General features: G+C 37.3%; 1 protein-coding gene across 1 annotated transcript; it reads right to left on the bottom strand.

Moving 5' to 3' along the window:
• Nucleotides 1-6,164: 6,164 nt before the first annotated feature.
• Nucleotides 6,165-9,379, bottom strand: LOC119988647 (putative disease resistance protein RGA1). Its single transcript, XM_038833761.1, has 2 exons — nucleotides 6,540-9,379; nucleotides 6,165-6,444 (listed from the first exon to the last, which is right to left on the bottom strand). The coding sequence occupies exons 1-2, from the start codon at nucleotides 9,058-9,060 to the stop codon at nucleotides 6,278-6,280; spliced, it is 2,688 nt and encodes an 895-aa protein (XP_038689689.1). The 5' UTR covers nucleotides 9,061-9,379; the 3' UTR covers nucleotides 6,165-6,277.
• Nucleotides 9,380-13,104: the final 3,725 nt, after the last annotated feature.

Below are 13,104 nucleotides of genomic sequence, written 5' to 3'. Positions count from 1 at the left end.
TATAGTTTGCACCTGGGAATGACGCATTTTAATTAGCTAATGGATGTAAATTGTAACAGCCCGCTCCTCTGTAATAGTAACACTTTATCCGATTTAGACTAGTCTATATCGATCCCCACGGCTTTGTATATCTAGGCCTAGCACCAACCTATAATAATTTGAGCCTAGGAAAAGCATTTGATACTAGTTAGGAAATTTGACTTATTATATTCTATATTTCATGTCTTGATATGGGATAAGAGACTTAGTCTCATTGTCACTCGATAGCTTGCGCTCTCATATTCCAGATCCCGAATTCATTTATTTTCCTCATTCACCATCAGCAGCCTCCATCTACTGTTGAGAACTATTATTCGCATTCGATCGAACTTTGAGTATACATGTCTTTATCAAATCGATTAGCAAAGTTATTGAACTGGAGAGTCCATAAGTCGCGACAATATCGCGCGTCCTCGCGCGATCGGCAGGCATGTTCGTGCGACTAAAGCAAATTTTGGTTTTATTCTATATGCGATGTGAAAATTGACAAGAGTCGTGTTCGGATAATCTTTCTTCCAGATGTGTGGTAGTGTGGACATACCAATCACTACTGGTGACCCCAACCAATGTGACCAACTTGATGGACCCTACTCTAGTCTCTATATATATGAAAGAAAAAGAAAAAGAAAAACTTGATGGACCTTCCCGTGCGACCAAGACTGAAAAAGGAATAATAATCAAGGACTTCATGTGCTAGCAATGCAATTAGTGATAATTAATATTTCTCTAGATGATGATCAGGAGAAAAGAAGCTTGTAAGGGCACATATTTCCTGTGAAATATCTCCCCTTATATGAGAACCGGTATTTGGAACATGATCAATCTTGAGAGATTAATGGAAATGGGTGTCTAAAATAAGTTGCACCAATCTTGAAAACATCTCTTGAGGATCAGTAAACATTCCTGTCCTGATGAAGTTCACAGAGATGAAAAATTATTAAATGACAGAGGAAGAGGCCATAATGAAAAATCATTCTCACATCTCTAGCCCTTTTTTAAAAAAAAAATTTAAAATAGAGCTTTTGTACTTTTGTGCTATATCCTACATGACACTGTCCTTGTGGCAAGAAAAGCATTTGTCATGAAAATTGGCGTGCTAAATTATAGGTGCAGATTCTACAATCGTTAAAGAGTCAACTTTGATTATGTGGAGGTTCGTCTGTACCTTTGAATCCTGTAAACATCATAACAAAAGAAACCGTGAAAGCTCTCGAACCGGATTGGAGGTGCCGATCGTAGAGACTCCGACGATCAAGTCAGTGGTGATCGAAGATGGAAGATCGTCGATGACTGGAGTGTGGATGACTGAATATTTTGTGAGGGGTCGGAGAGTTTCTGTCTCTGGTTTCCAAATGTCTGGATCCCCTTCCCCAAGGTAGGAGAAGAGTATTTGATGGGACTCCAAGGTATAAATGTGTAAAAGTCAAATGTAACGGACGTGTCAGGGTTGGTAGGCAAAATATGTGATGGGGGTTTGACACATGTTTGGTCACAGAATGGAGTAGTAGTAGACAACCATAAATGAATTGATATAAGAGATCATACATAGAGATACGTACATATCAGGTCCAAAGAGATTGGTGTGAACTAGATTGGATCATGCTCCCAGGAAGGGAATGATCATGGGTCGGATTGACGCCTGGGCGTCGACGGCGCCATTGCTAGGCGAGAGGAAGTTCATGTTAAGTAATGATGTCGTGAATATAATAAAGCAGGTATAAGAGGGGACATTAGTCACTATGGTCAGATATAGTGTCAGGGTTATTGTACACAATCACGTGATCATGTTATCAATGGACAGAGTCTCGAACGTTTCGTATGGGTCTCAGCATGGGCCAAAATGTGCTAATTGAGCCTACGAAATGGTCATCGTGGATTTGAGTTCATTATTTAGTGGCCCAATGGGACAATACTATGTTTGGTAACTACAAGGACCAATAGCTACTCTGTTCTTCATTGATTTTTCATTATGATTTTATTCAATTGATTATTGGAATGTCGGGTTAGATTGAATTTGTTTGGAAGAATCTAATATAGTAGTGAAACAGAGTTTGAATTTATTGTACGAGTTCGCGAATTCTTATAGAAGATGCAAGGGCTTTGGTCGCAGAGTTCGTTCTGTCGAGTTTCAAAGGAAACCCTTAGCGGAAGGAACGTACTCTCTTTCTGGTCACTGCGTACCCTGTCCTTACACTGAGAAGGTTCTTAATTTCTTCTTCTTCTTCTTGTTACAGTTGCTTGTGTTTTTTTTCTTCTTCAAATTCCTATTTATTTATGGAATTTTTCTGGTCATCTTTACTGTTCAAATTGGTGCTGATACTGTCAGAACTGCTTACCAAAGAGAGTTCACTCCAGTCATAGATGTGGCAGGGTTCTTCTCTGATGGCCAGGTATCATGTCTCACTGTATATGATTGGGTCCAATGAACTGAGTATCACTTCGTCTTTCGCTTCCTATGCTGTTCTACATGTAGCTATGGTTTACACAATTTCTAGATGTTTCCTAATTTGGTTGATCATTGTTAACATGCTTCTATTCTATTAATTCGGTGGGCATAAGCTAATTTCAAACCCCAATTATTGTTGTTCCCAGTACCACACTAAAAGCAAAAATCTTATTGCTGTAAGAAATTTGTCTTTTGATCTGCATTTAGTTTTGTCATGAGATCATCATCACCATGGAGTCTCCTAGATCCTAAACAACCACTGTCATCTATCTTTTTGTTTCTTTTTGCAATGCACTTGTCTTCTGTAATCAGGGTAGTCTTCTTTTGGGGGTAAATAGAAATAACTCAATCGATTGTTACAATGCAGCCAAGAGTGCTATCAATTAAAACATATATGTACTTGTTAATTTCCTTTCCACGATTGTGTTTAGAGTTCGGTATATTGAAATTCTGCTTTTTGGGAACCTAAGCTGGTAGAATATACTTTGTGCATCTTGCAAATGTGATGCTTTGTATTTTTCTCTCGCTGATGTTGTAACTAAAAGATGACTAGCTTGTTCAATCAAATGAAACTCTAGTTTCAAGGTCCTGTAAGTCTATTTGGGTAAAGTTGTTGTTTTTTTTTTCCTTGGCTCTTTATTACAGTATCTCAAGATTGAAAATTGTTGGTTTCTCATCAGCTCAGGAAATTACTTTTCAATTGATAGGAGTCTTGCTGCAAAGCCAACACGTTTGGCAGATATCATGTATCTAGTTTATGTCATATATCACAAGACCTTGATGAGGAGACCTGAACCATATTTTATAATGAACTCTTAATAGAGCAGGGTCTTGAGTCAATATTTTTATAATTTTCGGGGTCACCCGATAACCTGGTTAACAAAATATAGTTAACAAAAGGATATATGTTTATTTGTGGGTTGATGTGTGCTTTAATGCTTTTATAGTTTGTTTGCTTGTGTCTCTCCAAGTTTTTATGATGTGGGATATGTGCAACATTAGCAGCAAACATATATATTGAGCTCAATTTTCAAGTTTATATTAACAAAGAAAAAAAGAAATCATTAATGCTTGAATCTGGAAGTTTCTTATCACTAGAAAGAGGAAGAGTTCGACTGCGACATGCCTCAACCAAGTTTCGATTGCCTTAACAGGGTTACCAGCTATCAAAAATAACCGGGTCGGGTCAAACCCGGTTTGATAATCTGGCTTGGTGTACACCAAACTCTAGGCAAGGGATATTCTTGGCTAAAAATACAGCAAATTATATTTGCTTTTCCAAATTAAGCCCATGCAAGAAAGGGAGAAACAGTTTTTGGCAATAGAGAAACATTGTCAGTTGAAATTGAGCTTTCACCGATAAAGAAAAAGATGAACCTTAGTTGCACCTCAGTTTTTGCTGAGTACACTCCATTCTAAATAAACCTCAGCTTAAATTAAAACAATTATGAGTTCACCCCATTTTCTCAATATTTCAAATTTCCCAACCTACACCCCATGTACAAGAGTTACCAAAACAGAGCATCTCATCCCATGCATTATACCTATAGAACAACCTGAAATCAGAGACAAAATGAAGCCAGAATCATGTAATAAGTAATATCAGTCCTAAACATAATCAAGGAGGAAGTCATATCAATCCTAAATAAAATGAACAATGAAGCATTCCTCATATTAGTCCTAAACAAGGAAGTCATATCAGTGTTCAAATCCCAATTTGATATATTAGCATGCAAATTAGGGCCTTTCCTATTTGGTTGAATGGAATCACCTTTACTGCTTTCCCCTTTGCTTAAAAACAGATTCAATGAAATAGGTTCCAAGTCCTCTGGAGTACTCTGACTTCCTTCTTCACTCTGACCCACCACACTTGAAGGATTATCATTATTTAAACCTAATGATGAACAATGCAGACTTCCATATCAGACTTCCCCTCATATTGCTGAAATTCAAACAAAAATATCCATTTTTACGAAATCCTCTGAAAACCATCTTAGTTTTCTCCCTTTTCCACAACAATTTGGCAGTGACCAAACAACAAAAAGAGCAAGAACAGAAATCACAAAGAACGGAATAGATCCAAGAAAACAATTATATATGAGAAGCAAACAGAAATTTAATTAGCCGAGAAACGAACCTCGGCGTCTAAAGGGTTCACAACGTACGCAGCTTCGGCAATTTCACGTGCATGCTCGAAGAAAACGGTAGGGTCAGGAAGTCGTCCAAGAAATCGTCGCGAGAGAGAAGCTTTACAGAAGAAAGAGAGAGAGGAGGGAAACGAAGGAGAAAGAGAGAGAGTGGAGGAAAACAATAGGGACAGGAGGGGTGTATATAGATGAGGGTTTTTTGTGATTTTTGGGGTGTACTTAGTAAAAATGGGGGTGCAAATAAGATTTATCAAAGAAAAATCTGCTGCCCATTTGAAGGTTCCAATCCATTGATTTTTTCCCTTGATTTTTAGTAATATAGTCTCTTCTATCTGTTATGTGATGGTTACTACATGTCCCTTCTATCTGTTCCTTTGATGTTGCTGCACTATCAGCAACCCAATCTAAGTGTTTTCTTAGCCAACTTCTATACATGAATATTAGTAATTTATTCCATGAAAATTTTGATTAGTATCCTCATTAAGGAAACTGTAATGAAAAGTTGTGGAGGTGAATTTTGGATGGAAATTGAACTGGCTGTGATTTTTGGAAGCATACGAACGTTTGTCATATCATCGATCATTACCTGCCTTCACAACAACATTATCCCGCTGCAATGCGTAGGCTGTCAGGTAGTAATACTTCAAAATAATAAATGCATAAACAAATACTATTGACCAGGAAAAGTCTTCAATATATATTACAGCTTGCTTTCAAAATTAAATCACTAACATCAATAATTGAGAAACTAGGAAACAAAGATCGGCTAAAGTCAGCTTAGTCGATAAGTCATTGCTTTGGATCGTTAATTAGAACTTGCTAAAATTCTTAATATCATTGATTCGATTAAAAGAGAGTTTGATTGGTTCGACTACATGTTCTTAAACTGTCGAAGGCCAAAATATTTTGTTATGGCTGATCAAGATCATGTTTTGAGTCATCTAAAAAGCTACAGGATTTGGTCATGCCATATTAACTAAATATACTTAAAAAACATGTTCTCGAGTTTGAGAAAATATTGTTTAAATCAAAAAACAAAAAAAAAAAAGAAGAAAAAAAGAAAAGTCAATGACCAAGTCCTTACTCCATCAAAAAGATATTCATTGTTTGGAGAAAATAGCTTTTCTGTAATGCGTATTGAAGACTACGAAAGGTCTTAGTCCTTGATCTAGTTTGGTATAAAGACAAATGAAAAAGACCAAGACTAAAAACTAATATGATCCATTCCTCGATTCCATTTGACCACCGTATAAGGAAGGCTTGGCAAATACATAGTAAATCCATGCACTCTGGTATTTGAATCAGCCAATTCTCTTCAATTATAATTAGGCAAATCGGAATGTGTCAAACTACTTGACATATTTGCCACTCACTTGATAAGCTTAAGAAACCAGCTTGAACAAGATTCTTGAGTTGTTTTAATAAATTGCTCGAGCTCAATAATTTTTTTAAACAAACAAACCAGTTTGAACATGATAAAGTTCGCTCCGCTAAACTCGTTTGCACCCTTAAGTATAGGTTCTAGAGTTTAGGCTCAAGAGATGGAAAAATCCAACATGTTTTATTTTGAAGAAAGCACATTGTCTCAATATAGGGCTTCCTTTGCTTGAGATATAATCAAAAGAAAGCACTTAAAACTACAGAACTAGAAGAAGACATTTTTAGAGGAGATCGATCGGTAGAACACCATCAAAGCTAGCTTCTCTATTATACCAAACATCTTTGGCAGCGACGTGCCGACCTTCTTGTGAGACTGCAAGACTACGATCCTTGATCCTACGTGATGCTGCCTTAGCAACTGATCAACTAAGCCTAACAAAGAAGAAGATAAAAGTTAGTAGGGTTCTTACCAATATCTGGGTCTATATAGATGTGTGGGACATGGGCAATCTTTGGCCACTCCTGACCTATTTCTGGCTGGAATGTTTCACTTAGTTGTGGAGAATTTAGAATCTTCAATTCCTTAAGGTTTGTGAGACAACCAAAGGAGTCCGGTAGAGACAATAAGCTAGGACAGTCTGCTACTGCAATCGTTTTGAGTGATTTGAAGTTGTGCAGCCACTCAGGCAAGGATGAAAAATTGGGAGAAGATCCAACACACAAGTATTCCAAAGTCTCCGAAGACCCTTGAAGCCATCTTGGCAAGATAGTCAATTGTGGCAAACCAGCTAGCACTAGCAACTGAAGTTTCAAATTTTGACCACCGTGTTCCACCTCATCCATTAAATCCATGTGCATACATTGCCGAATAATCAATGTATCTAATGCAGTTAGGTTCCTCAGAATGTGTGACAAAGACACCAAGTTAGGACAAGAGTCGATGTACAATACTCTCAAAGCAGGGAGGTGTACTGTTGGTTCAAAGAGGGATTCAAGATTGGTGCATCTGCACAGAACCAGAGTTCTGAGAGATTTTAGGCACCCAATTCCACTCACTGTTAAACTCTTCTGTTTCGTGGTGATATGCAGATTTCTCAGGCTGATCATGTTCCGAACATCTCTTGGCAGATCCTCAAGTTCTACGCATCCATGTACGAGTAGAGTTTGTAGATTGTGGAGCTTGCAGATTGAGTTGGACATTTTCTTTAATCTACGATTGAAGCACAAGAGAAGAGATCTCAGATGTTTCAGGTCACCAATAGAGCTGGGCAACAACTCAAATGATGAATAAGTTAGATCCAACGACCTTAGAAACCTGAACTTAGAGATGCATGCATCAATGGAGGATTCACTTGTAACTGTTGGTTCTCCAAATGGGAAAAGAATACTCCTCACATTTCTTGGATTTTGTGGAAGACATTGAACCCCTTCACCAAATAAAGCTTCTGCATCGGAGAATGAAAGATGGCGCACACCTTCAGGTATACTCTTGGTTTGAAAATTGACAGTTGAGCACTCATTTTGAGCAACCAAGAGTGCAAGATCGTGTACCAAATCATGCATTGTAAACACGTAAAAATAACCATATTCCTCAAAATCCTGAAAGAATGATCTTGAGTATAACTCCTTAACATATTGGAAGCCAAGATATTCAGGTTCCTGGTTTCCATCTGGAGATTGAAGTAGACCGTGTGCCATCCAAAACTGAACCAAAAGAAAACTGTTGAATAACTTACCTTTTGGAAAGACAGAACAAACAGCGAAACATTGCCTCAATTCAGATGGCATTTGATCATAAGTTAGTCTTAGTACAGGTAAAATATCCCCTTCATCCTGTTTTAGTTTCCAAATCTCATCATTTCTTATGGATTTCCAGTACCGTTCTTCATTTCTCGAGTAGAGCAGGGTCCCTAAGGTCCTCACCGCCAAAGGAAGCCCTCCACATTTCTTCACGATGTCCTCTCCGATTTCCAGTAGGTACGGGTAGCGCTCCTCTTCTCCTTCTTTGAACGCCCATTTTTTCAATAAACACAAACAATCCTCTTGTGGAAGACCTTTTAACTTGTATCCTTCAATAGTACCCAGCATTTCAGACACTCTATCATCACGTGTTGTTACAATCACTGTACTTCCAATGGCAGCTATTTCCAACAATTCTCTCAGCTCAACCCATTTACTGCGAATACGTTCAACCATCGACACATCGTCCAAGACAAGTAAAAATTTCTTTCCGTTTAGTTGATCTCGAATGCGAGCTTGTAACTGGTCAGTATCCAAGTTACTAACATCTTGATCAGTTAAGGACTTGAGCATTTTTACTAGTATCTTCTTCTTCTCAAATTCATCCTCAGGGACACACGTCCACATTTTCAATTGAAAATGTGCATCTACTCTCTTATCATTGTATAACATCTTAGCTAGAGTAGTCTTTCCCAATCCTCCTATTCCAACAATAGGGATAACAGAGATTATACCTGCAGCTTGATCATCTGATTTCAATAGAAACTCCATGAGTTTTTCCTTATCAGCATCTCTTCCAATAATATTTGATGCTCGCACAAAGGAATCAGTCATCTCCCTTTCTCTGTGCCCCACCATGCCATAAGTAACTAGCTCCGTGAGATGGAATTTAGACTTCTGAGCTGCTATATCATCTAGTCTCCCCTTAAGCTTCTTAATCTTATGACCTATTTTGAAACGGAATGCAAGTGGATTTGAGCTTGGAAAGAATAATCTGCGTACCTTGGTTTGTATGGTTCCATACTCTTTCAACACTTGCTTGCGAAGCCCTTGATAATTAAACTCATCCATCACGTCTTCGGCATCATAGAGGAAATCCTTAAGCCTCCCAAGCCAGATACGCAGCTCGTGGTTATGTGCCTTCTTCTCCTCGGCATCCAGGAGAACAGCTTTGATGGATAATAAGTTCTCAACAAGCTTTTTCATATTGCTCTCTACACCCCGTGCCAAACATATTTCTTCATGGGCAAGAGAGCCTATCTTTCCCAAAACATTTTCTGCAATACAGAATAGAAATATTTCTGCCATGTGTTTTGATAAAAATGAAAGACACAAACTGGTTGGTTTAAGGAAGATTTGTTGAGCACGAAGAAATAAAATAAGTAAGATGAGAGGTAATTTTTTAGTTTTGCATCTCTATCGATTGTTTGTTGCTGGAGGCTGGAGTCCTACGACTTGGACCTTGATCATGGAAAATATATAAAAAAAAAGTTGATTCTGATCTTCCAGGAAATCACTCTGATGGAACATTAATGGAAGCATTCATATTGGTATCTGTAGAGCATCTGAAAATTTCTGATCATCTGGTCATAATGTCATATGTAATAGAAGACAAAAATGGGTGGACTTGAAGGATCCGGGGAGATGTCAAAAAAACATTGGACACCTCGATTGTTAAACCAAGTGGTCACATTACATTGGACCCCTCTAGTGTTTAACCCAAACCGTCATGTAACTCTTATCCATGCACATCATCACTGTTTTTACAATCTTGAAAAGTTTGGAGTGATGATTCTACGAAGTCAAATAGGAGGATTTTTGGGGAGTAGTTGTCACATTTAAACCATAGACTCACTTGTACGTGTTCTTTTATTCAACTAATTTGGGCCCTACATATCAATGCTTTAAGGAAATTTGGTACGAAGACATAAATGAAGACTAAGACTAAAAATTATGTGAGATAGCCCAATCAAGAAATGCTTTTTAATTAGTTAATGAATGTAAATTGGAATGGTTCGCTCCTCCGCAATAGTAACATTTTGTTCGCTTTGGAACAATCTATATTGACCTGCATAGCTTTGTCTATCTAGGCCTAACATCAGTCTATAATAATTTGAGCCTAAGAAAAGCGTTTGATAATATTTAAGAAGTTTGACTTATTATATTCAACACTTCATATCTTAATGTGGGACAGGAAACTTAGCCCATTGTCACTTGGTAGCTCATCTAACACTGTCACACCCTACCCACTTGAGTTGGGTGTTACGGAAATAGTCATGTTTGTCTGTCCCATCTTACTCCGCTTTTTACATCTTGTAATTCTTCAATGTACGAATTCGATTATTCTGTTACATCAGAGGGAATACATAACAACATAAACTATGAGAAGGCAACACAGAGGAAGCTACTACTTCTACTGGTTTGTTGATTTTCAGAGATTTTGTAAGAGTTTGTAGTTTGTTTGTTTTTTTTTCAATTATGCATGGCATATGCAGCAAACCCTTGTAACCACCAAATTGTGCATGGCATATGACCACCAAATTCATTGCATTTTCAAGAAAAGCCTTTGTCATGAAAATTGGCCTCTACCTGTGAAACTATAGCCGAGGTTTTTTATAACCCAAAATCTTTTACCTACGGTTTAGCAAAACCGCAAGTAATTAACTTGAAATTGCCTGTCAAATTATACCTACGTTTACTAAAACCGCATGTGATTAACCTAAAATAACTTGTCAAACTATACATGCGATTTTTTATAGCCCAAAGTCTTTTACTTGCAGTTTACTAAAAACGCAGGTGATTAACCTAGAATAGCCTTTTTATTGGCCACAGGGATAATAAGACTGGCAAATTTGTTTAAAAACTAAACGGCGTCGTTTCCCTTTAAGTGTGATCAAAAGTCAAACCAAAATGATATGTGTCTATAATTTTGGTATCCATAATCTACTGCGGCCAATAAGACTAGCAAATTTGTTTAAAAACTAAACGGTGTCGTTTCCCTTCAAGTGTGATCAAAAGTCAAACATGTGGAGAAGTGTGGTCATCAAGAGCGATATGAGTCAAGACAAGATCAAAAGCTGCAATATGATGGCAAACGGCGAAGCATCGGCATCCCCTATGGAAGATGATGATGTGACGAAAAAAGTAAAGCAGCGCGAAGGCATAGGGAATACTAAGGGAGATGTGATTATGGACGAGGCGCCTATGAGCTATCGGGATACACTACGTAAGAGAACAAGCATAGATGACAGCACTAAATGGGATAATCTTATTGATGTTGAGGTCGAGGATGGTGACATCCAGGTGAGAAAGGAGGAGATTGAATCTCAGATTGTATTATCTGAAGGTTTCAAAACACGTTTATCATCAAAGTGGAAAAGATCTGTCGTGGTAAAGTTGTTGGGGCGAGCGATTGGCTATCGTATGTTGTCAAACCATGTAATCTCAAAAATATCTTAGCCTTGTGTCTCTCATTTATTGAGCGTGATTTTCAATGGATCATTAATGAATGAGTGTCGGATGCTTTTGGGAATTGGGATGATAACTGTTGGAATATCTAGCAGGTTTGAATTGACTTTCAATTTTGAATTCAGACTTTCAATTTTGGATGCTCTCTTAATAGGGATGGAGGGCTGTAGTTACTACAACTATTATTAGTTGTAGTTAACCCCTTAGTTTTTTTTTTTTGTGTTATTTATTATTTTGGATCATCACAATGTTATAATGTACATGATCTTGAAAAAAAATTAACCTTAAACCCTAAATCTTAATCACTAAACCCTAAAACTCCTAATATAAACCCTAAACTCTAAATCATACCCTAAACCCTAAATTATAAACCTTAAACCATAAACACTAAATCATAATTCCTAAATCTTAATAACATAAAAAAAAAAAGTCAAAGAAAAAAATTGTGTGGAGAATTAGAGCTGTAGCTACAGCTAAAATCACTACAACCAATCTTTTTCCCTCTTAATAAACCATTTAATGACAAGTGGATATGAAATGCTTTGTTTTCAATTTTTAGTCTCTCAACTTCTTTGTAGATGTGGTGTCATGTCAATCTCACTCGGACACATCAGCACTGTTGAAAAGTTTGGAGTGACGATTCTACAAAGTCATATAGGAGGAAGCTGCCTGCGAAAATGCTTTGGAATTTTTTGAGGACTACTTACAAGATATTTACATCATAGACTTACTTGTGTTCTTGTGTTCAACTAATTTGTACCATACATATCATATCGTATGCTTTAAGAAAATTTGGTATGAAGGCAAAAATGAAGAAAAATTAAGACTAAAAATTGAGACGATCCATTCCTCGATCCGATTTGACCACCGTATAAGGAAGGCTTGACAAATACTTAGTAAATCCATGCACTCTGGTACTTCAATCCGCCAATTCTCTTCAAGTATAATTAGGAATTAAGAAAATCGGATTGTGTCAATGTGACAAGTACTTGAACTTCAACTCTCGTGTGAGCTTTGTTGTCAAGATTTGTAGGTAAAAATCTCATATGATTTTGGTAAATTCAAGCAATGTGATTTGTATGTACATGATAGTAGCAGGTTATCTTATTTATTTATGACCCCTGAGGTCCATGCTCATGTAATTTAAATTTCCTTTCAATTTCAACCACAGAAGATCATAATTTAGTAAGTGAGTATAATGGTGCTTTGAAATCATGTCAGTCAGCTTCATGAAATAATTCTTCACAAATTATAGTTTGCACCTGGGAATAACGCATTTTAATTAGCTAATGGATGTAAATTGTAACAGCCCGCTCCTCTGTAATAGTAACACTTTATCCGATTTAGACTAGTCTATATCGATCCCCACGGCTTTGTATATCTAGGCCTAGCACCAACCTATAATAATTTGAGCCTAGGAAAAGCATTTGATACTAGTTAGGAAATTTGACTTATTATATTCTATATTTCATGTCTTGATGTGGGATAAGAGACTTAGTCTCATTGTCACTCGATAGCTTGCGCTCTCATATTCCAGATCCCGAATTCATTTATTTTCCTCATGCACCATCAGCAGCCTCCATCTACTGTTGAGAACTATTATTCGCATTCGATCGAACTTTGAGTATACATGTCTTTATCAAATCGATTAGCAAAGTTATTGAACTGGAGAGTCCATAAGTCGCGACAATATCAATCACTACTGGTGAGCCCAACCAATGTGACCAACTTGATGGACCCTACTCTAGTCTCTATATATATGAAAGAAAAAGAAAAAGAAAAACTTGATGGACCTTCCCGTGCGACCAAGACGGAAAAAGGAATAATAATCAAGGACTTCGTGTGCTAAGCAATGCAATTAGTGATAATTAACATTTCTCTAGA

This window comes from Tripterygium wilfordii, chromosome 21 (assembly GCF_013401445.1).
Source record: "Tripterygium wilfordii isolate XIE 37 chromosome 21, ASM1340144v1, whole genome shotgun sequence".
Taxonomy (NCBI): domain Eukaryota; kingdom Viridiplantae; phylum Streptophyta; class Magnoliopsida; order Celastrales; family Celastraceae; genus Tripterygium; species Tripterygium wilfordii.
This window is presented reverse-complemented; position numbering and strand designations above follow the sequence as displayed.

What these genes read in the sequence shown, in the direction of transcription:
- LOC119988647 (XM_038833761.1), bottom strand. Translation starts at nt 9,060, where the DNA reads ATGGCAGAAATATTTCTATTCTGTATTGCAGAAAATGTTTTGGGAAAG. An exon ending in AACATTCCAGCCAGAAATAG is followed by an intron (nt 6,445 to 6,539) that starts GTCAGGAGTGGC and finishes CTTCTTTGTTAG; the next exon opens with GCTTAGTTGATCAGTTGCTA.